Source organism: Oncorhynchus clarkii, chromosome 8 (genome assembly GCF_045791955.1).
Source record: "Oncorhynchus clarkii lewisi isolate Uvic-CL-2024 chromosome 8, UVic_Ocla_1.0, whole genome shotgun sequence".
NCBI classification, from domain to species: Eukaryota; Metazoa; Chordata; class Actinopteri; order Salmoniformes; family Salmonidae; genus Oncorhynchus; species Oncorhynchus clarkii.
The window spans coordinates 7,884,293-7,910,860 of NC_092154.1; the positions used below are offsets into that span (position 1 = coordinate 7,884,293).

General features: G+C 48.8%; 1 protein-coding gene across 1 annotated transcript; it reads left to right on the forward strand.

Annotated features, from left to right (window-relative positions):
- Positions 1-26,531, forward strand: LOC139414900 (zinc finger, FYVE domain containing 1). Its single transcript, XM_071162506.1, has 12 exons — positions 1-1,335; positions 1,845-2,088; positions 2,270-2,530; positions 10,389-10,603; positions 11,133-11,239; positions 12,674-12,782; positions 12,905-13,002; positions 13,213-13,330; positions 18,091-18,261; positions 18,925-19,105; positions 19,773-19,886; positions 24,100-26,531. The coding sequence occupies exons 1-12, from the start codon at positions 841-843 to the stop codon at positions 24,333-24,335; spliced, it is 2,349 nt and encodes a 782-aa protein (XP_071018607.1). The 5' UTR covers positions 1-840; the 3' UTR covers positions 24,336-26,531.
- Positions 26,532-26,568: the final 37 nt, after the last annotated feature.

A 26,568-nucleotide genomic window follows, 5' to 3' on the forward strand; every position in this document is an offset into this window, starting at 1 on the left:
AAAACAAGCCGATCAGCTGATGAAACTGGGAACAACATCGAATGAAATCTAGCTGTCGGGCAGCGAAATTATCTTAACAAATGTATACATAATAACGGTGTCATTGTGCTGAATTAAGTTGCACTGGATGCCATGTTTTCTATTAAAATATTATAGCGTTTTTCCTCTGTAGAAGCAACGGTTTAGGTTACGGGAACAGCCGTCGTCCATTTTTTTGTTTTTCGACGAAGGATTTTGTTGATGGTTTTAGTGGTTGAGAAATTTGGTCGTTTGAGTTGATGTGGAGTAACTGAAAAATACGCGAGTGTCATCTTTTGTTATAAAGCGGATTTGTTGATGTTTTTACACTGTCACCGTTGCCTATTTCTGCTGTCAAATTGGCTTAGCCAACAACAACAACAACTAACCGTACAGTAGGCTAATTAGCAGTAGCAAGATAATTACAATGTTATTGCTGATTGACAGCTAACGATTACTTGCATGTGGGGCTTGTAGGATAGCTGCATGTCTGGACATGTATGTAGGAAGTCGTTGTTGTGATTGTTTTGCTGACAGACAGGCACTTTGGTGACATATGGCTTTGTCAAAGTGACCTCTCACAGTTCATATTAAATGTCCATCTGCTAAGTGTTTTGGTGAGTATAGAAGAGACACCTCTACCAGAAAAAACAACCACATAATACGCTAGAGAATAATACATTTAAATCTTTAACACTGTAGCATATAGTCATAAACATATTTCCAAGCAGTTTGGTTTCGCAGTGCAGTTGTAGACTCATTGGGTACAGGTTATCGACAGAAAGGTGCACTTGTTAGCAGTAGCATACTGAAGCGATCATTATGAGTGGTCAAGGTCCGTCGGTAGATAAAGGGATGAACACCATCCTGGTGTGTCAGGAGAGCTACGCCTGCGGTGGCTCAGACGAGGCCGCCTTTGAATGCGACGAGTGCGGCAGCCTGCAGTGCGTCCGCTGCGAGCTAGAGCTCCATCGTCAGGAACGCATGAGGAACCATGACCGTGTCCGCATCGCACCGGGACACGTTCCATTTTGTGACTCTTGTAAGGGCGACAGCAGCGGGTGTGGGGTGAACGGAGGCAGGCTGAGGGCGGTGGTGCGCTGCCAGGGCTGTAAAATCAACCTGTGTCTGGATTGCCAGAAGCGGACCCATAGCGGGGTAAACAAGAGGAAGCACCCCGTGACCCCCTACCCTCCTCCCGGTCAAGTCCAGGATAGTAACCTGGAGGCTGGGGATGGAGGGGAGATGGAGGCCCTCAAGGCAAAACTAGAGAAGGTTTGCAGCTTCTTACTGGTGGATGCGAAGGAGGAGATGCAGGTGAGTGATATCCTTATGACCTGGGGTACATCTCAAATGGCTTCCAATTCCCTAAATAGGGCACTACTTTTGACCAGAACCCACTATAGATTAGTGTTCCATTTGGAATGTAGACATATTATGATCCAGGTATTGAAACAACACCCATAGAAACCACATATCCGTAGCCACGAACCCCTAGGGACGTTTTAGATCTGAAAGCCAGTCTGTATGAGCCAGTCTACAATGGACAGGCTTCCTGTACGGAAGGCCACGGAGAAATCGACCCGGACTGCAGGCAGTCTAAGCAAATACAGGTTAACAATACCTAGACTGCATCCCAAATAGCACCATATTGCCTATAAAGTGCAGTACTTTTTGATCAGAGACCTATGATAGATAGTGCACTACTTTTGACAATATGTCTACGGGTCAAAAGTAGGTCACTAAATGAGAAATACGCTGTGCTCTATTACCTCGGTTGATGATTAAACTAGCTCACCTCAGGCTCTGTTGTCTTTCCCCTGTAGTTGAAGGATGAGGAAGACTTTGTGAGCCGGCTGGACTGTAGACCTGAGGAACTCCTCAAGGTCGTGTCTATCTTCGGGAACACAGGGGAGGGGAAGTCCCACACACTGAACCATACCTTCTTCCTGGGGCGGGAGGTGTTCCAGACGTCCCCCACTCAGGAGTCATGCACCGTGGGGGTCTGGGCTGCCATGGACCCCATCCACAGAGTGGTGGTGATCGACACAGAGGGACTGCTGGGGGCAGGTGAGGAGGAGAGAGGGGCAATGACACGAATGTTGCTAAATGTCAGCAGCTGTGACATTTTTATTTACGCAATTGACACCGATTTAATCTGTTATCATATCAAATAAAGATAACGGTGGGAGCAATAACAAGTCAGGAGGCATCTACTAACACGTCCTCTTCCTCTCTATTGGCCACCCAGGATCCAATCAGGGCCAGCGCACCCGGCTGCTCCTCAAAGTCCTAGCCGTCTCCGACCTCATCATCTACCGTACCCACGCCGACCGTCTCCACGACGACCTGTTCAAGTTCCTAGGCGACGCGTCGGACGCCTATCTGAAGCACTTCACCAGGGAGCTGAAGGCCACTACGGCCCGGTGTGGTCTGGACGTCCCTCTGTCCACTCTGGGACCAGCTGTTATTATCTTCCATGAGACCGTCCACACCAAGCTACTGGGCTCAGGTACAGGGTTGGCATTGCCAGGCTTATCAAGCTGTTAAGGTACTATTGGATGAAAACCTAACACGTGGATCTTGTGGAAACAGTTCAGTATAACCTATTAGAATGTTCACCCACTTACATGGGACCATCCACACCCAAACTAACTGAGATCAGGTAGGTGGTTCTGGTTGGCATTTATAGCCTGTCTGCCAGGCTGTTTGTGCTATCGTGCCAACTCAAATCAAATCAAATCAAATTTTATTTGTCACATACACATGGTTAGCAGATGTTAATGCGAGTGTAGCGAAATGCTTGTGCTTCTAGTTCCGACAATGCAGTAATAACAAGTAATCTAACTAACAAAACTACTGTCTTGTACACAGTGTAAGGGGATAAAGAATATGTACATAAGGATATATGAATGAGTGATGGTACAGAGCAGCATAGGCAAGATACAGTAGATGGTATCGAGTACAGTATGTACAAATGAGATGAGTATGTAAACAAAGTGGCATAGTTTAAAGTGGCTAGTGATACATGTATTACATAAGGATACAGTCGATGATATAGAGTACAGTATATACGTATGCATATGAGATGAATAATGTAGGGTAAGTAACATTATATAAGGTAGCATTGTTTAAAGTGGCTAGTGATATATTTACATCATTTCCCATCAATTCCCATTATTAAAGTGGCTGGAGTTGAGTCAGTGTCAGTGTGTTGGCAGCAGCCACTCAGTGTTAGTGGTGGCTGTTTAACAGTCTGATGGCCTTGAGATAGAAGCTGTTTTTCAGTCTCTCGGTCCCAGCTTTGATGCACCTGTACTGACCTCGCCTTCTGGATGATAGCGGGGTGAACAGGCAGTGGCTCGGGTGGTTGATGTCCTTGATGATCTTTATGGCCTTCCTGTGACATCGGGTGGTGTAGGTGTCCTGGAGGGCAGGTAGTTTGCCCCCGGTGATGCGTTGTGCAGACCTCACTACCCTCTGGAGAGCCTTACGGTTGAGGGCGGTGCAGTTGCCATACCAGGCGGTGATACAGCCCGCCAGGATGCTCTCGATTGTGCATCTGTAGAAGTTTGTGAGTGCTTTTGGTGACAAGCCGAATTTCTTCAGCCTCCTGAGGTTGAAGAGGCGCTGCTGCGCCTTCTTCACGATGCTGTCTGTGTGAGTGGACCAATTCAGTTTGTCTGTGATGTGTATGCCGAGGAACTTAAAACTTGCTACCCTCTCCACTACTGTTCCATCGATGTGGATAGGGGGGTGTTCCCTCTGCTGTTTCCTGAAGTCCACAATCATCTCCTTAGTTTTGTTGACGTTGAGTGTGAGGTTATTTTCCTGACACCACACTCCGAGGGCCCTCACCTCCTCCCTGTAGGCTGTCTCGTCGTTGTTGGTAATCAAGCCTACCACTGTTGTGTCGTCCGCAAACTTGATGATTGAGTTGGAGGCGTGCGTGGCCACGCAGTCGTGGGTGAACAGGGAGTACAGGAGAGGGCTCAGAACGCACCCTTGTGGGGCCCCAGTGTTGAGGATCAGCGGGGAGGAGATGTTGTTGCTTACCCTCACCACCTGGGGGCGGCCCGTCAGGAAGTCCAGTACCCAGTTGCACAGGGCGGGGTCGAGACCCAGGGTCTCGAGCTTGATGACGAGCTTGGAGGGTACTATGGTGTTGAATGCCGAGCTGTAGTCGATGAACAGCATTCTCACATAGGTATTCCTCTTGTCCAGATGGGTTAGGGCAGTGTGCAGTGTGGTTGAGATTGCATCGTCTGTGGACCTATTTGGGCAGTAAGCAAATTGGAGTGGGTCTAGGGTGTCAGGTAGGGTGGAGGTGATATGGTCCTTGACTAGTCTCTCAAAGCACTTCATGATGACGGATGTGAGTGCTACGGGGCGGTAGTCGTTTAGCTCAGTTACCTTAGCTTTCTTGGGAACCGGAACAATGGTGGCCCTCTTGAAGCATGTGGGAACAGCAGACTGGTATAGGGATTGATTGAATATGTCCGTAAACACACCGGCCAGCTGGTCTGCGCATGCTCTGAGGGCGCGGCTGGGGATGCCGTCTGGGCCTGCAGCCTTGCGAGGGTTAACACGTTTAAATGTCTTACTCACCTCGGCTGCAGTGAAGGAGAGACCGCATGTTTTCGTTGCAGGCCGTGTCAGTGGCACTGTATTGTCCTCAAAGCGGGCAAAAAAGTTATTTAGTCTGCCTGGGAGCAAGACATCCTGGTCCGTGACTGGGCTGGATTTCTTCCTGTAGTCCGTGATTGACTGTAGACCCTGCCACATGCCTCTTGTGTCTGAGCCGTTGAATTGAGATTCTACTTTGTCTCTGTACTGGCGCTTAGCTTGTTTGATAGCCTTGCGGAGGGAATAGCTGCACTGTTTGTATTCGGTCATGTTACCAGACACCTTGCCCTGATTAAAAGCAGTGGTTCGCGCTTTCAGTTTCACACGAATGCTGCCATCAATCCACGGTTTCTGGTTAGGGAATGTTTTAATCGTTGCTATGGGAACGACATCTTCAACGCACGTTCTAATGAACTCGCACACCGAATCAGCGTATTCGTCAATGTTGTTATCTGACGCAATACGAAACATCTCCCAGTCCACGTGATGGAAGCAGTCTTGGAGTGTGGAGTCAGCTTGGTCGGACCAGCGTTGGACAGACCTCAGCGTGGGAGCCTCTTGTTTTAGTTTCTGTCTGTAGGCAGGGATCAACAAAATGGAGTCGTGGTCAGCTTTTCCGAAAGGGGGGCGGGGCAGGGCCTTATATGCGTCGCGGAAGTTAGAGTAACAATGATCCAAGGTCTTTCCTCCCCTGGTTGCGCAATCAATATGCTGATAAAATTTGGGGAGTCTTGTTTTCAGATTAGCCTTGTTAAAATCCCCAGCTACAATGAATGCAGCCTCCGGATAAATCGTTTCCAGTTTGCAGAGAGTTAAATAAAGTTCGTTCAGAGCCATCGATGTGTCTGCTTGGGGGGGGGGATATATACGGCTGTGATTATAATCGAAGAGAATTCTCTTGGTAGATAATGCGGTCTACATTTGATTGTGAGGAATTCTAAATCAGGTGAACAGAAGGATTTGAGTTCCTGTATGTTTCTTTCATCACACCATGTCACGTTGGCCATGAGGCATACGCCCCCGCCCCTCTTCTTACCAGAAAGATGTTTGTTTCTGTCAGCGCGATGAGTGGAGAAACCCGTTGGCTGCACCGCTTCGGATAGAGTCTCTCCAGTGAGCCATGTTTCAGTGAAGCAAAGGACGTTACAGTCTCTGATGTCCCTCTGGAATGCTACCCTTGCTCGGATTTCATCAACCTTGTTGTCAAGAGACTGGACATTGGCAAGAAGAATGCTAGGGAGTGGTGCGCGCTGTGCCCGTCTCCGGAGTCTGACCAGAAGACCGCCTCGTTTCCCTCTCTTTCGGAGACGTTTTTTTGGGTCGCTGCATAGGATCCACTCCGTTGTCCTGTTTGTAAGGCAGAACACAGGGTCCGTGTCGCGAAAAACATATTCTTGGTCGTACTGATGGTGAGTTGACGCTGATCTTATATTCAGTAGTTCTTCTCGACTGTATGTAATGAAACCTAAGATGACCTGGGGTACTAATGTAAGAAATAACACGTAAAAAAACAAAAAACTGCATAGTTTCCTAGGAACGCGAAGCGAGGCGGCCATCTCTGTCGGCGCCGGAAGTCAGACAACTCATTGTCAATCATTTTCATGCCAATGATTGTAATGGAGTTGTCCAGAGCACAAACAGATCTGGGACCAGGCTATAGAAGGAGACAACAGATCTGGGACCAGGCTATAGAAGGAGACAACAGATATGGGACCAGGCTATAGAAGGAGACAACAGATCTGGTACCAGGCTATAGAAGGAGACAACAGATCTGAGACCAGGCTATAGAAGGAGACAACAGATCTGGGACCAGGCTATAGAAGGAGACAACAGATCTGGGACCAGGCTATAGAAGGAGACAACAGATCTGGGACCAGGCTACAGAAGGAGACAACAGATCTGGGACCAGGCTATAGAAGGAGACAACAGTTCTGGGACCAGGCTATAGAAGGAGACAACAGATCTGGGACCAGGCTATAGAAGGAGACAACATATCTGGGACCAGGCTATAGAAGGAGACAACAGATCTGGGACCAGGCTATAGAAGGAGACAACAGATCTGGGACCAGGCTATAGAAGGAGACAACAGATCTGGGACCAGGCTATAGAAGGAGACAACAGATCTGGGACCAGGCTATAGAAGGAGACAACAGATCTGGGACCAGGCTATAGAAGGAGACAACAGATCTGGGACCAGGCTATAGAAGGAGACAACAGATCTGGGACCAGGCTATAGAAGGAGACAACAGATCTGGGACCAGGCTATAGAAGGAGACAACAGTTCTGGGACCAGGCTATAGAAGGAGACAACAGATCTGGGACCAGGCTATAGACGGAGACAACAGATCTGGGACCAGGCTATAGAAGGAGACAACTGATCTGGGACCAGGCTATAGATGGAGACAACAGATCTGGGACCAGGCTATATCAGTTATTGGGTAAAGTTAGAATGGACGAGCCATCTGTAGAGAGATAAAATGCTGGGATCAGGTGTAGGTATCCCTGCATTTGGTTAGTTTTTACAATTGATTAAAAATGTTTTTATTGATTTGAATGCGTTACGTGGCTTTAAAGATATCCGGTCCTCTGGAACTGGCTTTTTATACTGAATAAAAATATCAACGTACAATTTTCTAAGATTTTACTGAGTTACAGTTCATATAAGGAATTCAGTCAATGGAAATAACTTGATTAGGCCTTAATCTATGGATTTCACATGAGTAGGAATACAGATATGCATATGTTGGTCACAGATACCTTAAAGAAAAGGTAGGGGTGTGGATCAGAAGACCAGTCAGTATCTGGTGTGACCACCATTTTGCCTCATGCATAGCGACACATCTCCTGCGCATTGAGTTGATCAGGCTGTTGATTGTGGCCTGTGGAATGTTGTCCCACTCCTCTTCAATGGCTGTGCGAAGTTGCTGGATATTGGCGGCAGCGTAGAGAGTTAGGAGTTTGTTGTTCCATCGGTCAGAACCTAAACATTAGGTGAGGCTGTCCTTCAGCCCCTACGGTCCTGGCCTGGTGAGACTGTTTTCAGCCCCTACGGTCCTGGCCTGGTGAGACTGTCTTCAGCCCCTACGGTCCTGGCCTGGTGAGACTGTCTTCAGCCCCTACGGTCCTGGCCTGGTGAGACTGTCTTCAGCCCCTACGGCTCTGGCCTGGTGAGACTGTCTTCAGCCCCTACGGTCCTGGCCTGGTGAGACTGTCTTCAGCCCCTACGGCCCTGGCCTGGTGAGACTGTCTTCAGCCCCTACGGTCCTGGCCTGGTGAGACTGTCTTCAGCCCCTACGGTCCTGGCCTGGTGAGACTGTCTTCAGCCCCTACGGTCCTGGCTTGGTGAGGCTGTCTTCAGCCCCTACGGTCCTGGCCTGGTGAGACTGTCTTCAGCCCCTACGGTCCTGGCCTGGTGAGACTGTCTTCAGCCCCTACGGTCCTGGCCTGGTGAGACTGTCTTCAGCCCCTACGGTCCTGGCCTGGTGAGACTGTCTTCAGCCCCTACGGTCCTGGCCTGCTGAGACAGCCTTCAGCCCTACGGTCCTGGCTTGGTGAGACTGTCTTCAGCCCCTACGGTCCTGGCTTGGTGAGGCTGTCTTCAGCCCCTATGGTCCTGACCTGGTGAGACTGTCTTCAGCCCCTACGGTCCTGGCCTGGTGAGACTGTCTTCAGCCCCTACGGTCCTGGCCTGGTGAGACTGTCTTCAGCCCCTACGGCCCTGGCCTGGTGAGACTGTCTTCAGCCCCTACGGTCCTGGCCTGGTGAGACTGTCTTCAGCCCCTACGGTCCTGGCCTGGTGAGACTGTCTTCAGCCCCTACGGTCCTGGCCTGGTGAGACTGTCTTCAGCCCCTACGGTCCTGGCCTGGTGAGACTGTCTTCAGCCCCTACGGTCCTGGCCTGGTGAGACAGCCTTCAGCCCTATGGTCCTGGCTTGGTGAGGCTGTCTTCAGCCCCTACGGTCCTGGCTTGGTGAGGCTGTCTTCAGCCCCTACGGTCCTGGCCTGGTGAGACTGTCTTCAGCCCCTACGGTCCTGGCCTGGTGAGACTGTCTTCAGCCCCTACGGTCCTGGCCTGGTGAGACTGTCTTCAGCCCCTACGGTCCTGGCCTGGTGAGACTGTCTTCAGCCCCTACGGTCCTGGCCTGGTGAGACTGTCTTCAGCCCCTACGGTCCTGGCCTGGTGAGACAGCCTTCAGCCCTACGGTCCTGGCTTGGTGAGACTGTCTTCAGCCCCTACGGTCCTGGCTTGGTGAGGCTGTCTTCAGCCCCTACGGTCCTGGCTTGGTGAGACTGTCTTCAGCCCCTACGGTCCTGGCCTGGTGAGACTGTCTTCAGCCCCTACGGTCCTGGCTTGGTGAGACTGTCTTCAGCCCCTACGGTCCTGGCCTGGTGAGACTGTCTTCAGCCCCTACGGTCTTGGCCTGGTGAGACTGTTTTCAACCGCTACGGTCCTGGCCTGGTGAGACAGCCTTCAGCCCCTCCGGTCCTGGCCTGGTGAGGCTGTCTTCAGTCCCAATGGTCCTGGCCTGGTGAGACTGTCTTCAGCCCCTACGGTCCTGGCCTGGTGAGACAGCCTTCAGCCCCTACGGTCTTGGCCTGGTGAGACTGTTTTCAGCCCCTACGGTCCTGGCCTGGTGAGACTGTCTTCAGCCCCTACCGTCCTGGCCTGTTGAGACTGTTTTCAGCCCCTACGGTCCTGGCCTGGTGAGACTGTTTTCAGCCCCTACGGTCCTGGCCTGGTGAGACTGTCTTCAGCCCCTACGGTCTTGGCCTGGTGAGACAGCCTTCAGCCCCTACCGTCCTGGCCTGGTGAGACTGTTTTCAGCCCCTACGGTCCTGGCCTGGTGAGACTGTTTTCAGCCTCCCGGAGGATCTGAGGCCCTCAGAAACTGTAAAGATTTTTAAAGAAAGATCTTAAGACACCTTTTTAGCCTTTTACTGAGTATAGATAATATAGAATGAGTTTAAAAAAAAAACTATCTATACTATTATCTATTTTATTGTTGTTTTACTATTTTCATCTTTCATTTAGAAAAGGTTTTGTTTTATCTTTCTCATCTTGTATTATTTTAATAGTTAAGCACCTTGAAATGCATTCCCTGTAAGAAACGTGCTTTATAAATGATTTAGGAGGACAGGGTTTGATTTGATTTAGGAGGACAGGGTTAGGGGCTGAGACAGAGATATAGGCCGTAGTAGGGTTGTCCTCAATTCACTTTTCATTTTAGAAAGTGGAAATAACATGTCATTCTGGTAGTCACCTATAGCTAATGTCTTTCCCTCTTCTCTCTCTCTCTCCTCCACCGCTCTCTCCCTCCTCTATATTTCTCTTTCTACCCCTTCTCTCTCTCTCTCTCTCCCCCTCTCTCCCTCTCCTCCTATATATATCTCTCTCTCCTCCACCGCTCTCTCCCTCCTCCATATTTCTCTTTCTCCCCCTTCTCTCTCTCTCTCCCCCTCTCCTCCTATATATATATCTCTCTCCACCCTTCTCTCCCTCCTCTCTCTCTCTCCCTCTCTCTCCCTCCTCTATATCTCTCTCTCTCTCCTCCTATATATATATCTCTCCCTCCCCTCTCTCTCTCCCCCTCTCTCCCTCTCCTCCTATATATATCTCTCTCCCCCTCTCTCCCTCTCCTCCTATATATATATATCTCTCTCCCTCCCCTCTCTCTCTCCCCCTCTCTCCCTCTCCTCCTATATATATCTCTCTCCCTCCTCTGTATCTCTCCGTCTCTCTCCAGACAACCCATCAGAGTCTGCAGAGCGTCTGCTTCAGGAGCGTTTCAGAAAGCTGGGTCTTTTCCCCGAGGCCTTCAGCTCCATCCAGTACCGCGGGACTCGAACCTACAACCCCCCGACAGACTTCAGCGGTCTCCTGCGTAGTCTGGAGCAACAGTTAGATAACAACACTACCCGCTCACCACGTTCTGCAAACGTCATATACAGAGCCCTGCAGGTAGGTGTGTGTGTGTGCAGGTCGCAGGTTAATGTTTATTGTCACGAATCTTGCCCTGTAGGCAGCACTGAGCGATTTTCCACTAGATGGGCCAGCTGCAAAGTCAAAATTGACTATATTGTCTTCATTTAGGGTTAGGCATTAGGGCAACGTTCCCCAAAATCTGATTTTAAACCTAACCTTAGTGGGGGGGGACCAAAACGTGCCCCTCTTGGGGTCCCGAATTTGGGAAATGCTGCATTAGGGTTGTCAGTGTGGTTAAGGTTAGGTTTAAAATCAGATTTTAATTTTTTTACATTCGAGTCTAGCTAGTGACCACTTTGCAGAGCTGCTTCCACACCAACATTCATGACAATAAATGCCAAACTGTGTGAAGTTGTGTGTGTGTGTGTGTGTGTGTGTGTGTGTGTGTGTGTGTGTGTGTGTGTGTGTGTGTGTGTGTGTGTGTGTGTGTGTGTGTTTTGTAAATAATTAATGACCAGCTGTTTTAAACCAACACCTGTGACAAAGCGCTCTCTCTCCCTTCTAGGCCCTGAGTGAGCGTTTCAGTGGGGATATCCCAGAAGAGCACCTGGCCAGTAACTCTTTCTTCCCTGATGAATACTTCACCTGCTCCAGTATCTGTCTCAGCTGTGGGTGAGTCTCTCTGTCTGTGTTCAGTTATCTCTCTCTGTCTCAGTGTTCAGTTATCTCTCTCTGTCTGTGTTCAGTTATCTCTCTCTGTCTCAGTGTTCAGTTATCTCTCTCTGTCTGTGTTCAGTTATCTCTCTCTGTCTGTGTTCAGTTATCTCTCTCTGTCTCAGTGTTCAGTTATCTCTCTCTGTCTCAGTGTTCAGTTATCCCTCAGCCTTAGGAAGTTATCTGTCTCTGTCTCAGTGTTCAGTTATCCCTCAGCCTTAGGAAGTTATCTGTCTCTGTCTCAGTGTTCAGTTATCTCTCAGCTGTAGGAAGTTATCTCTCTCTGTCTCAGTGTTCAGTTATCTCTCAGCTGTAGGAAGTTATCTCTCTCTGTCTGTGTTCAGTTATCCCTCAGCTTTAGGAAGTTATCTCTCTCTGTCTCAGTGTTCAGTTATCTCTCAGCTGTAGGAAGTTATCTGTCTCTGTCTCAGTGTTCAGTTATCTCTCAGCTGTAGGAAGTTATCTCTCTCTGTCTCAGTGTTCAGTTATCTCTCAGCTGTAGGAAGGTGTCTCTCTCTCTCTTTCTCAGTGTTCAGTTATCTCTCTGTCTCTGTCCCAGTGTTCAGTTATCTCTCTGTCTCTGTCTCAGTGTTCAGTTATCTCTCAGCTGTAGGAAGTTATCTCTCTCTGTCTCTGTGTTCAGATATCTCTCAGCTGTAGGAAGGTCTCTCTTTCTCTTTCTCAGTGTTCAGTTATCTCTCTGTCTCAGTGTTCAGTTATGTCTCTGTCTCGGTGTTCAGGAATGCTTTCTATTACTGTACGGTGTTCAGCTGGTATGTTGTTATTACATGATTAATGGATATAACATCGGAGCTGCTACATACCATTACTAATGACCTGATAATTATTCTGGAAAATACCACCAGGAATATATTACCTCCAACAGGACAATAAAACCAACTAACATCATCTTTGTCCTGTCAGGTCTGACTGTAATGAACAGTACAGCAATAAACCTCTTCCTGACAGGTCTGACTGTAATGAGCAGTACAGTAATAAACCTCTTCCTGTCAGGTCTGAATGTAATGAACAGTACAGTAATAAACCTCTTCCTGTCAGGTCTGACTGTAATGAACAGTACAGTAATAAACCTATTCCTGTAATGAACAGTACAGTAATAAACCTCTTCCTGTCAGGTCTGACTGTATGAACAGTACAGTAATAAACCTCTTCCTGTAATGAACAGTACAGTAATAAACCTCTTCCTGTCAGGTCTGACTATAATGAACAGTACAGTAATAAACCTCTTCCTGTCAGGTCTGACTGTAATGAACAGTACAGTAATAAACCTCTTCCTGTCAGGTCTGACTGTAATGAACAGTACAGTAATAAACCTCTTCCTGTCAGGTCTGACTGTAATGAACAGTACAGTAATAAACCTCTTCCTGTCAGGTCTGGCTGTGTGAACAGTATGAACCATCTGAAAGAGGAAGTGGATCACGAGGCTAAACACCGCTGCCGCTACACTGCTCAATACGACAACCGCATCTACACCTGTAAAGTAGGAACACAGACAGACAGTCTCAATCACACACACTCACTCACTCACTCACTCACTCACTCACTCACACACACACACATACACACGCGGCTTTGTCTGAGCATGTGCTCTCTGCTCCTCAGGCGTGCTATGAGGGAGGGAAGGAGGTGATTGTGATTCCCAAGACGACAGCCTCCTCTGACTCTCCCTGGTTTGGTCTGGCCACGTACGCCTGGTCTGGGTGAGTCCTGAACACGTAGAACTCCTCATTATAATATCCTGTTCAGATGTCATAGTGAGTCTAATGTGAGTGAGTCTAACCTCTAACCTCTAATGGAAAGTCCTTTTATTTTTCTGACTTTCAATGTTTCAGCTGATCACATCTGATCTCTGATAGTATAACTGAGAGAGTGTGTTAGCTGAACTGAAGTTGTGTTGTTGTGGTTTACAGGTATGTGATAGAGTGTCCAAACTGTGGAGTGATCTACAGAAGTAGGCAGTACTGGTACGGGAACCAGGACCCAGTGGACACAGTGGTCAGGACTGAAATACAACACATCTGGCCTGGGGTAAGAACAACAGAGGGCTCCCCTACTTATGCCTGGGCCCGTATTCATGCAGCGTCTCAGAGTAAGAGTGTTGTTCTATGGGCAGGTCCATGTCATTTTAATCATTGGATCTAACAGGCAAAACTGATCCTTCATCATCTCTCCTACTCTGAGAGGGGAGGGGCATCTCTCCTACTCTGAGAGGCATCTCTCCTACTCTGAGAGGCATCTCTCCTAGTCTGAGAGGCATCTCTCCTAGTCTGAGAGGCATCTCTCCTAGTCTGAGAGGCATCTCTCCTAGTCTGAGAGGCATCTCTCCTACTCTGAGAGGCATCTCTCCTACTCTGAGAGGCATCTCTCCTACTCTGAGAGGCATCTATCCTACACTGAGAGGCATCTCTCCTACTCTGAGAGGCATCTCTCCTACTCTGAGAGGCATCTCTCCTAGTCTGAGAGGCATCTCTCCTAGTCTGAGAGGCATCTCTCCTAGTCTGAGAGGCATCTCTCCTAGTCTGAGAGGCATCTCTCCTACTCTGAGAGGCATCTCTCCTACTCTGAGAGGGGAGAGGCATCTCTCCTACTCTGAGAGGCATCTCTCCTACTCTGAGAGGCATCTCTCCTAGTCTGAGAGGCATCTCTCCTACTCTGAGAGGCATCTCTCCTACTCGGAGAGGCATCTCTCCTACTCTGAGAGGCATCTCTCCTACTCTGAGAGGCATCTCTCCTACTCTGAGAGGCATCTCTCCTAGTCTGAGAGGCATCTCTCCTACTCTGAGAGGCGATGGGCATCTCTCCTAGTCTGAGAGGCATCTCTCCTAGTCTGAGAGGCATCTCTCCTACTCTGAGAGGCGATGGGCATCTCTCCTAGTCTGAGAGGCATCTCTCCTACTCTGAGAGGCGATGGGCATCTCTCCTACTCTGAGAGGGGAGGGGCGTCTCTCATACTCTGAGAGGCATCTCTCCTACTCTGAGAGGCATCTCTCCTACTCTGAGAGGCATCTCTCCTACTCTGAGAGGCATCTCTCCTACTCTGAGAGGCATCTCTCCTAGTCTGAGAGGCATCTCTCCTAGTCTGAGAGGCATCTCTCCTAGTCTGAGAGGCATCTCTCCTAGTCTGAGAGGCATCTCTCCTAGTCTGAGAGGCATCTCTCCTACTCTGAGAGGCGATGGGCATCTCTCCTAGTCTGAGAGGCATCTCTCCTACTCTGAGAGGCGATGGGCATCTCTCCTACTCTGAGAGGGGAGGGGCGTCTCTCATACTCTGAGAGGCATCTCTCCTACTCTGAGAGGCATCTCTCCTACTCTGAGAGGCATCTCTCCTACTCTGAGAGGCATCTCTCCTAGTCTGAGAGGCATCTCTCCTACTCTGAGAGGCGATGGGCATCTCTCCTAGTCTGAGAGGCGATGGGCATCTCTCCTAGTCTGAGAGGCATCTCTCCTAGTCTGAGAGGCATCTCTCCTAGTCTGAGAGGCATCTCTCCTACTCTGAGAGGCATCTCTCCTACTCTGAGAGGGGAGGGGCATCTCCTACTCTGAGAGGCATCTCTCCTAGTCTGAGAGGGGAGGGGCATCTCTCCTACTCTGAGAGGCGATGGGCATCCCTCCTACTCTGAGAGGCGATGGGCATCTCTCCTAGTCTGAGAGGCATCTCTCCTACTCTGAGAGGCATCTCTCCTAGTCTGAGAGGCATCTCTCCTAGTCTGAGAGGCATCTCTCCTAGTCTGAGAGGCATCTCTCCTACTCTGAGAGGCATCTCTCCTACTCTGAGAGGGGAGGGGCATCTCTCCTACTCTGAGAGGCATCTCTCCTAGTCTGAGAGGGGAGGGGCATCTCTCCTACTCTGAGAGGCGATGGGCATCCCTCCTACTCTGAGAGGCGATGGGCATCCCTCCTACTCTGAGAGGCGAGGGGCATGTCTCCTACTCTGAGAGGCGATGGGCATCTCTCCTACTCTGAGAGGCGATGGCCATCTCTCCTACTCTGAGAGGCGAGGGGCTCTTGTTCTCACTTAATTCTAGCCCTGTTGTAGAAGCTCTACACAGTTATTTTCTTTAGGCGAAGTCCCACACATTCCAGAGAAGTCTGGTTGTTTCAGTTTGGCTGAAGTTAAGCAGTTGTTTTAGTAAATGGATTAGAATGTACCACAATAAGGAATACATACTGACTGACCTCCTCGTCACTCCTGCTACTAGTCTTGCTCTCTCAATCTCACTGGTGGTTTTAGGTCAGTTGCTGTAAAGAGTCTCTCTGGGTTGGTGTGTTTGTATAAGAAAGCCTTGTGACGATAATATTCTGGATCCCATTATTTGATTTTGACACCTGTCTGGTGATTATCAGGGTCTCAGGGCCTGTTGGTAATATGACACCTGTCTGGTGATTTACAGGGTCTCAGGGCCTGTTGGTAATATAACACCTGTCTGGTGATTATCAGGGTCTCAGGGCCTGTTGGTAATATGACACCTGTCTGGTGATTATCAGGGTCTCAGGGCCTGTTGGTAATATGACACCTGTCTGGTGATTTACAGGGTCTCAGGGCCTGTTGGTAATATGACACCTGTCTGGTGATTTACAGGGTATCAGGGCCTGTTGGTAATATAACACCTGTCTGGTGATTATCAGGGTCTCAGGGCCTGTTGGTGTATGACACCTGTCTGGTGATTTACAGGGTCTCAGGGCCTGTTGGTAATATAACACCTGTCTGGTGATTATCAGGGTCTCAGGGCCTGTTGGTAATATGACACCTGTCTGGTGATTATCAGGGTCTCAGGGCCTGTTGGTGTATGACACCTGTTTAGGTTCTGGTCCACTTGTATGAGGGCTAGACGGGGTAGAGTTTAGGTTCTGGTCCACTTGTATGAGGGCTAGACGGGGTAGAGTTTAGGTTCTGGTCCACTTGTATGAGGGCGAGACGGGGTAGAGTTTAGGTTCTGGTCCACTTGTATGAGGGAGAGACGGGGTAGAGTTTAGGTTCTGGTCCACTTGTATGAGGGAGAGACAGGGTGGAGTTTAGGTTCTGGTCCACTTGTATGAGGGAGAGACAGGGTGGAGTTTAGGTTCTGGTCCACTTGTATGAGGGCTAGACGGGGTAGAGTTTAGGTTCTGGTCCACTTGTATGAGGGCTAGACGGGGTAGAGTTTAGGTTCTGGTCCACTTGTATGAGGGCTAGACGGGGTAGAGTTTAGGTTCTGGTCCACTTGTATGAGGGCGAGACGGGGTAGAGTTTAGGTTCTGGTCCACTTGTATGAGGGAGAGACGGGGTAGAGTTTAGGTTCTGGTCCACTTGTATGAGGGCTAGACGGGGTAGAGTTTAGGTTCTGGTCCACTTGTATGAGGGAGAGACAGGGTAGAGTTTAGGTTCTGGTCCACTTGTATGAGGGCTAGACGGGGTAGAGTTTAGGTTCTGGTCCACTTGTATGAGGGCTAGACGGGGTAGAGTTTAGGTTCTGGTCCACTTGTATGAGGGCTAGACGGGGTAGAGTTTAGGTTCTGTTCCACTTGTATGAGGGCTAGACGGGGTAGAGTTTAGGTTCTGTTCCACTTGTATGAGGGCTAGACGGGGTAGAGTTTAGGTTCTGGTCCACTTGTATGAGGGCTAGACGGGGTGGAGTTTAGGTTCTGGTCCACTTGTATGAGGGCTAGACGGGGTAGAGTTTAGGTTCTGGTCCACTTGTATGAGGGCTAGACGGGGTAGAGTTTAGGTTCTGTTCCACTTGTATGAGGGCTAGACGGGGTAGAGTTTAGGTTCTGTTCCACTTGTATGAGGGCTAGACGGGGTAGAGTTTAGGTTCTGGTCCACTTGTATGAGGGCTAGACGGGGTGGAGTTTAGGTTCTGGTCCACTTGTATGAGGGCTAGACGGGGTAGAGTTTAGGTTCTGGTCCACTTGTATGAGGGCTAGACGGGGTAGAGTTTAGGTTCTGGTCCACTTGTATGAGGGCGAGAGGACATGATCATAAAGGCATTGATTTGTTTCTTTCTCCATATTTGTAATGTCATAGTGGACTGCACTGTTTCCTAGTGTAGAGCAATATGTAAACCTACCAGGAGAGTCACCCTTCACCCTGCCATTAACAATGTCTCTCACCTCCATCCCCCCTCGCTCTCTCTTTCCCTCTTCTTCTCTCCCTTTCCTCCCTCTCTCTCTCCTCCCTCTTCTCTCTCCCCCTCCTCTTTCCTCCCTCTTCTCTCTCCCCCTTCTCTCTCCTCGCTCTTCTCTCTCCCCCCTCTCTCTCCTCCCTCTTCTCTCTCTCTCCTCCCTCTTCCTCTCCTCTCTCTTCTCTCATCCTCCCTTCCCCTCCTCTCTCTTCTCTCATCCTCCCTTCCCCTCCTCCCTCTCCCCTTCTCTCCCTCGCTCTTCTCTCTCCCCCTTCTCTTTCCTCCCTCTTCTTCTCTCCCTTTCCTCCCTCTCTCTCTCTCCCCCTTCTCTCTCCTCTCTCTTCTCTCATCCTCCCTTACCTTCCCCTCCTCCCTCTCCCCTTCTCTCCCTCGCTCTTGCCCTCTTCTCTCCCTCCCCCTTCTCTCTCCTCGCTCTTTTCTCTCCCCCTTCTCTCTCCTCCCCTTCTCTCTCCTCCCTCTTCTCTCTCCTCTCTCTTCTCTCTCCTCCCTCTTCTCTCTCCCCCCTCCCTCTTCTCTCCCTCTCTCCTTCTCCCCTCTCTCTCTCCTCCCTCTTCTCTCTCCTCCCTCTTTTCTCCCTCTCTCCTTCTCCCCTCTCTCTCTCCTCCCTCTTCTCTCTCCTCTCTCTTTTCTCCCTCTCTCCTTCTCCCCTCTCTCTCTCCTCTCCAGTCAGATGGTTTTCTGAAGGACAACAACAATGCAGCTCAGCGACTGTTGGACGGTGTGAACTACATCTCCCAGAGTGTGTCAGAGCTCAGTGTGAAACCTGCCAAAGCTGTCACTTCCTGGCTGACCGACCAGATTGCCCCAGCCTACTGGAAACCCAACTTCCTCATCCTGGTACGTGGTCCTCACAGCCATCTGGACACACAGGTTTAGACACAGCGTGGATCCAATCATGGGATCCCATTCCCTAGCCAGTGATTCCCTAAATTGAGGTATTATGCCTCAGCTGTGCAGTGAACATGTTTGGACATATTCATGTTGTCATGGATTATTGTTTGACTGTGTAAAGACTGTCCATTTCTCTTATGACTGTGTATAGACTGTCCATTTATCTTATGACTGTGTATAGACTGTCCATTTCTCCTATGTGTGCTTATGTTTTCAGCCTGTGATATAATCTCTCTCCTGTGCTCTCTGTGCTCTCTGTGCTCTCTGTGCTCTCTGTGTTCTCTGTGTCTCTGTGTTTTCTGTGTCTCTGTGTTCTTTGTGTTTTCTGTGTTTTCTGTGTTCTTTGTGTTCTCTGTGTCTCTGTGTCTCTGTGTTCTCTGTGTCTCTGTGTTCTCTGTGCTCTCTGTGTTCTCTGTGTCTGTGTTCTCTGTGTCTCTGTGTCTCTGTGTTCTCTGTGTCTGTGTTGTCTGTGTTCTCTGTGTTCTCTGTGTCTCTGTGTCTCTGTGTTCTCTGTGTCTGTGTTCTCTGTGTCTGTGTTCTCTGTGGTCTCTGTGTTCTCTGTGTCTCTGTGTTCTCTGTGTCTCTGTGTCTCTGTGTTCTCTGTAACAGAAATGTTCTAAGTGCAGTGAGGTGTTCCAGGACAACGATACTAAGCACCACTGCCGTGCCTGTGGAGAGGGCTTCTGTGACGGCTGCTCCACCAAGAACCGTCCTGTTCCTGAGAGGGGCTGGGGGCTCGTCCCCGTACGGGTCTGTGATGCCTGCTTCCTGAACCGGAGCGTCTCAGAAGGTAAGGACGTCGTTGTATATCAAAAATGATGTCTACAGTTATCCTATGATGTCCCAATAGGTCTTTAAAGAATACTCTTAGATAAACCTGGATGTCACATGAACATCAAAATTAGGTGGTAAATCATGTAATCAAATCATATGTTATTTGTCACAGTGAAACGCTTACTGACAGACCATTAACCAACAAGGCAGTTTTAAGAAAAAACAAGTGTTAAGTATTTACTAAATAAATTGGAAGTAAACAATAAATAATAAAATAACAGTAACGAGGCTATATACAGGGGGTACCGGCAGAGTCAATGTGCGGGGGCACAGGTTAGTCGAGGTAACATGTTGGTATTACAGACTCGGTCAGGGACAGGTTGAAAATGTCAGTGAAGACACCTACCAGTTGGTCAGCTCATGCTCTGAGTACACGTCCTGGTAATCCGTCTGGCCCCGCGTCCTTGTGAATGTTGACCTGTTTAAAGGTTTTACATCGGCTACGGAGAGCGTGATCACACAGTCCTCCGGAAACAGCTGGTGCTCTCATGCATGCTTCAGTGTTGCTTGCCTCAATGTTTTCCCCCTTTTTACTTTTTGTTTTTCCTACTCTTATTTTCTGGTTGCCATATCTCATGAATAATATTTGTTTCTCGTTCCTTCCTTCTGTGTGTGTGTTGCAGAGCTGCTGGATGCCGCGTTGGAGGAGGAGGAAGGAGGGACACTCAGTAGGAGAGTTGGAGAGGCTGTTCAGAATACACTGGGAGCTGTGGTCACTGCTACATACATCCCTCTGGGTGAGTACTATAGCCCTCTGGATGAGTACTATAGCCCTCTGGATGAGTACTGTAGCCCTCTGGGTGAGTACTGTGGCCCTCTGGGTGAGTACTATAGCCCTCTGGATGAGTACTGTAGCCCTCTGGGTGAGTACTGTGGCCCTCTGGGTGAGTACTGTAGCCCTCTGGGTGAGTACTATGGGTGAGTACTATAGCCCTCTGGGTGAGTACTGTAGTCTAGATTACTCCGTGGTCACTGCTACATACATCCCTCTGGGTGAGTACTGTAGCCCTCTGGGTGAGTACTGTAGACCTCTGGGTGAGTACTATAGCCCTCTGGGTGAGTACTGTAGTCTAGATTACTCTGTGTTCACCAATACATACATCCCTCTGGGTGAGTACTATAGCCCTCTGGGTGAGTACTATAGTCTAGATTACTCTGTGGTCACTGCTACATACATCCCTCTGGGTGAGTACTGTAGCCCTCTGGGTGAGTACTATAGCCCTCTGGGTGAGTACTGTAGTCTAGATTACTCTGTGGTCACTGCTACATACATCCCTCTGGTGAGTACTGTAGCCCTCTGGGTGAGTACTGTAGCCCTCTGGGTGAGTACAATAGCCCTCTGGGTGAGTACTGTAGCCCTCTGGGTGAGTACTATAGCCCTCTGGGTGAGTACTATAGCCCTCTGGGTGAGTACTATAGCCCTCTGGGTGAGTACTGTAGCCCTCTGGGTGAGTACTGTAGCCCTCTGGGTGAGTACTGTAGCCCTCTGGGTGAGTACTATAGTCTAGATTACTCTGTGGTCACCAATACATACATCCCTCTGGGTGAGTACTATAGCCCTCTGGGTGAGTACTGTAGCCCTCTGGGTGAGTACTATAGCCCTCTGGGTGAGTACTATAGCCCTCTGGGTGAGTACTGTAGCCCTCTGGGTGAGTACTGTAGCCCTCTGGGTGAGTACTGTAGCCCTCTGGGTGAGTACTGTAGCCCTCTGGGTGAGTACTGTAGCCCTCTGGGTGAGTACTGTAGCCCTCTGGGTGAGTACTGTAGCCTTCTGGGTGAGTACTATAGCCCTCTGGGTGAGTACTGTAGCCCTCTGGGTGAGTACTATAGCCCTCTGGGTGAGTACTATAGCCCTCTGGGTGAGTACTGTAGCCCTCTGGGTGAGTACTGTAGCCCTCTGGGTGAGTACTGTAGCCCTCTGGGTGAGTACTGTAGCCCTCTGGGTGAGTACTGTAGCCCTCTGGGTGAGTACTGTAGCCCTCTGGGTGAGTACTATAGCCCTCTGGGTGAGTACTGTAGCCCTCTGGGTGAGTACTGTAGCCCTCTGGGTGAGTACTATAGCCCTCTGGGTGAGTACTGTAGCCCTCTGGGTGAGTACTGTAGCCCTCTGGGTGAGTACTGTAGCCCTCTGGGTGAGTACTGTAGCCTTCTGGGTGAGTACTGTAGCCCTCTGGGTGAGTACTGTAGCCCTCTGGGTGAGTACTGTAGCCCTCTGGGTGAGTACTGTAGCCCTCTGGGTGAGTACTGTAGCCCTCTGGGTGAGTACTGTAGCCCTCTGGGTGAGTACTGTAGCCCTCTGGGTGAGTACTGTAGCCCTCTGGGTGAGTACTGTAGCCCATACATTTGTTTTTCCCTCCCATCCTTCTACACACAATACCAAATAATGAGAAAGTGAAAATTATATATTTTTAAAAATAAATAAATAAATATCACATTTACATAAGTATTCAGACCCTTTACTCAGTACTTTGTTGAAGCACCTTTGGCAGCGATTACAGCCCAGAGTCTTCCTGGGTATGACGCTACAAGCTTGGCACACCTGTATTTGGGGAGTTTCTCCCATTCTTCTCTGCAGATCCTCTCAAGCTCTGTCAGGTTGGATGGGGAGTGTTGCTGCACAGCTATTTTCAGGTCTCTCCAGAGATATTCGATCGGGTTCAAGCCCGGGCTCTGACAGGACCACTCAAGGACATTCAGACTTGTTTCGAAGGCACTCCAGCATTACCTTGGCTGTGTGCTTAAAGTCGCTCTGGAGCAGGTTTTCATCAAGGATCTCTTTGTACTTGCTACTTTCATCTTTCCCTTGGTCCTGACTAGTCTCTCAGTCCCTGCCGCTGAAAAACATGATGATGCCACCACCATGCTTCACCGTAGGGATGGTGCCAGGTTTCCTCCAGACGTGACGTTTGGAATTCAGTTCAATCTTGGTTTCATCAGACTAGAGAATCTTGTTTCTCAAGAGAGACTAGAGAATCTTGTTTCTCAAGAGAGACTAGAGAATCTTGTTTCTCAAGAGAGACTAGAGAATCTTGTTTCACTGAGAGACTTTAGGTGCCTTTTGGCAAACTCCAAGAGGACAGTCATGTGCCTTTTACTGAGGAGTGGCTTCCGTCTGCCTACTGTACCATAAAGGCTGATTGGTGGGATCTGCAGAGAAGGTTCTCCCATCTCCACAGAGGAACTCTGGGGCGCTGTCAGAGTGACCATCGGGTTCTTGGTCACCTCCCTGACCAAGGCCCTTCTCCCCCGATTTCTCGGTTTGGCCGGACGGCCAGCAATAGGAACAGTCTGGTGGTTCCAAACTTCTTCCATTTAAGAATGATGGAGGCCTTGGGGACCTTCAATGCTGCAGAAATGTTTTGGTACCCTTCCCCAGATCTGTGCCTCGACACAATCCTGTCTTGGAGCTCTACGAACAATTCCATCCACCTTATGGCTTTGTTTTTGCTCTGACATGCACTGTCAACTGTGGGACCTTATATAGACAGGTGTGTGCCTTTCCAAATCATGTCCAATCAATTTAATTTACCACAGGTGGACTCCAATCAAGTTGCAGAAACATCTCAAAGATGATCAATGGAAACAAGATGCACCTGAGCTCAATTTAGAGTGTCATAGCAAAGGGTCTGAATACTTATGTAAATAAGGTATTTGCAAAAAATTTCTTCTAAAAACCTGTTTTTGCTTTGTCATTATAAGGTATTGTGATGTCATTATGGGGTATTGTGATGTCATTATGGGGTATTGTGATGTCATTATGAGGTATTGTGTGTAGATTGATGAGGGTAAAATTGTATTTTATCCATTTTAGAATAAGGCTGTAATGTAACAAAATGTGGAAAAGGTGTTCTGAATACTGGTCACGTGACTCACTGCGTAGCAGGCCGTGGTCACGCGACTCCCTGCGTAGCAGGCCGTGGTCACGCGACTCCCTGCGCAGCAGGCCGTGGTCACGCGACTCCCTGCGCAGCAGGCCGTGGTCACGCGACTCCCTGCGCAGCAGGCCGTGGTCACGCGGCTCCCTGCGCAGCAGGCCGTGGTCACGCGGCTCCCTGCGCAGCAGGCCGTGGTCACGCGGCTCCCTGCGCAGCAGGCCGTGGTCACGCGGCTCCCTGCGCAGCAGGCCGTGGTCACGCGGCTCCCTGCGCAGCAGGCCGTGGTCACGCGGCTCCCTGCGCAGCAGGCCGTGGTCACGCGGCTCCCTGCGCAGCAGGCCGTGGTCACGCGGCTCCCTGCGCAGCAGGCCGTGGTCACGCGGCTCCCTGCGCAGCAGGCCGTGGTCACGCGGCTCCCTGCGCAGCAGGCCGTGGTCACGCGGCTCCCTGCGCAGCAGGCCGTGGTCACGCGGCTCCCTGCGCAGCAGGCCGTGGTCACGCGGCTCTCTGTGTAGCAGGAGCAGGTTTGGTGTACGTAATTAACTGTAAGGTCAATGAGAGAAGAAGGTTGAAAAGATTTAAAGGTGCAATATGCAGAAACCACTCCGCCTTTTCCTGGGTGCTAAAATTCTAAATGGTTTGCCTGAGTTCAGTGTATGTGACAAAACAAACAGTCGTTGTACCATCTAAAAAATATATTTTCATTAAACCAAAAATATATTTTCATTAAACCAAAAAAATATATTTTCAGCTGTTTTGAAGCTGGATTACAAAAGTAACAGACGCCAAAATAAAAAACACCTGAATTTGAGACCGGGAAGCATAGAAATAGAGCAGATATGCAGCTTGCTTTCAATGGGAATTTCCGGATCTATAACTCGTGCTTCTATGTGAATTTGGTCAGGTCGCCCCAAAAAAATGACATATATTGTAGCTTTTAATAGAGGCTTAAGAGGGAAAACTGTGATGGGTCACTTTGACATAGCCATGTCTTCCAAAACTAAAGTGTGTGTGTGTGTGTGTGTGTGTGTGTGTGTGTCTGGGTATAACTGTGTGTCCTCTCCTCTCCCACTAGGTCTGATGAAGGATGCAGCTCGTCCAGCCTACTGGGTTCCAGACCAAGATATCCGATGCTGCTGTGAGTGTCAGAGAGACTTCTCCGCTCCGCGTCTCTCCATCCACCACTGCAGGGCCTGCGGCCAGGGCGTGTGTGACGACTGCTCCCCTGAACGCAGAGCGGTGCCCTCTAGGGGTTGGGACCACCCAGTGCGTGTCTGTAACACCTGTCACCAGAAACCTGGGGACCTCTAGTAGGAGATAGGGAACATATTGACACCCTATTCAAAAGTAGGGCACTATATATGGACTGGGACGCAACCAGAGAGACAGTTAAGGGTTGTGTTCATTAGGCTCGAAATGGAAGAAAATACTCCACAACAGGGAGGGACTATCTGTACTTGTCCAATAAGAAAGCTGATTTTTGTTTTCCCCTGCTTCTAAACTTTTTTTTGCTACTATGGTGTGCCCTAATGAACACGACCCAGGTTCCACCTAACGCTGTGGAACTCCCCCGTCTCTCTGTGGCTCGGGCCAGGGAGTTCTTCTTATTCATTGTGATGTCATCCGTCCTAAAGCCTTGGGCGTCACTTTATCCGAGAGGGAGAGAGTTACGCGTTCCTTGGCTTTAAAGAAGTTCATTCCACGTTTTAAGATGATTAGCCGAAATAACTACCAATCTGTATAATAATCTCGGACGCTGGGTGGTTGTATATGTGCTTTTAAAACGGCGCAGACAGACAATAATAGAATAGCATTAATTCCATATACACTACCAGTCAAAAGTTTGGACACACCTACTCATTCAAGGGTTTTTCTTTATTTTCTACATTGTAGAATAATAGTGAAGACATCAAAACTATTAAATAACACCTATAGAATCATGTAGTAACCAAAAAAAGGTGTTCAACAAATCAAGCATTCCAGGTGAAGCTGGTTGAGAGAATGCCAAGAGGGTGCAAAGCTGTCAAGGCAAAGGGTGGCTACTTTGAAGAATCTCAAATACATTTTGATTTGTTTAACACTTTTTTGACTGTAATAATATGAGAAGTTTACTATAGTGGGGGAAAAGTGATTTGTTTTATATAACATGGCCTCTTTTTGTTTTTAAACGATGTTATCTCAAGCCCCATTTCTACCTGGTGCTAACATGGGTCCTGAATTTGCCCACATTTCCAAAAATGTGTCTGTTATCCATCCACTGTGTCTGTTATCCATCCACTGTGTCTGTTATCCATCCACTGTGTCTGTTATCTATCCACTGTGTCTGTTATCCATCCAATGTGTCTGTTATCCATCCACTGTGTCTGTTATCCATCCAATGTGTCTGTTATCCATCCAATGTGTCTGTTATCCATCCACTGTGTCTGTTATCCATCCACTGTGTCTGTTATCCATCCACTGTGTCTGTTATCCATCCACTGTGTCTGTTATCCATCCAATGTGTCTGTTATCCATCCAATGTGTCTGTTATCCATCTACTGTGTCTGTTATCCATCCAATGTGTCTGTTATCCATCCACTGTGTCTGTTATCCATCCAATGTGTCTGTTATCCATCCAATGTGTCTGTTATCCATCTACTGTGTCTGTTATCCATCCACTGTGTCTGTTATCCATCCAATGTGTCTGCGTTGTGACCAGATTTCCTCGTCCCCTTCCTTTATCAAAAATTATTTCACAGCTATTCTTTTTACAATATATAAATATTTTTTGAGATATATTGATGTAATCAGTCAATTGTGCCACCCGTCGATGATTTAAATGGTGTCTCTGTCCAGATCTGTCTACACTTGTAAGATATCCAGACAATGTGTGACTACCTCCAGAGGTGAGCAGGAGGATCGGATCACAGTCTTTTACTCTTCTACACCCGTCTAAAAATGTGGTCACAATCAGAATGTAGACAAGATCAGGACAAAGGACACCAGGTATAAACGGGGCTACTGAGTGACAGACTGACTGTAGAATAGATTGCTGAGTTAGAACCATGGAACCATAGAATGTGAACCATTCTAATTCTACGATAGGAGTTGCCTTCAAATAGTGAATGGCTCACAGTGTGTAGAATAGCTAGTATGAAAGGATATCAACACTCTTTGGGGCTGGACCCTGAAACATTCAGTTCATAGTATATAAACCATTACACCACCTGGGACCGTGGTAGCTAGCTGTGCTTAATAATATTAGCTGAAATTTTCTAGCCTGGTCTCAGATCTGTTTGTGCTGTTTTGACTCTTATGTGGACAATAGGAGTTGGCAAAACACCCATTTTAGGTCCCAGGCTAAAAAGTATGGGGTAGGTGCAGAGTAACTGACTGGAATCACTGGAACAGGCCTCATATCATATAGAACACTACTGAAGATCAGTACCATTTGTCTGTTTTAATGTACCATGTGTGCTTACGTAATAAACTTGACAACCTCAGGGTGTGGTTCTAGAACAAGCGGAACCTCAAAGTGTGTGTGTCATCATTTAAAAAAAAAAAA

Bases quoted from the DNA above. Each gene is read 5' to 3' on its own strand.
- LOC139414900 (XM_071162506.1), top strand. From the start codon at position 841: ATGAGTGGTCAAGGTCCGTCGGTAGATAAAGGGATGAACACCATCCTG. The intron at 2,531-10,388 runs GTACAGGGTTGG...GTCTCTCTCCAG, and splicing joins CACCAAGCTACTGGGCTCAG to ACAACCCATCAGAGTCTGCA. The intron at 10,604-11,132 runs GTAGGTGTGTGT...TCTCCCTTCTAG, and splicing joins TCATATACAGAGCCCTGCAG to GCCCTGAGTGAGCGTTTCAG.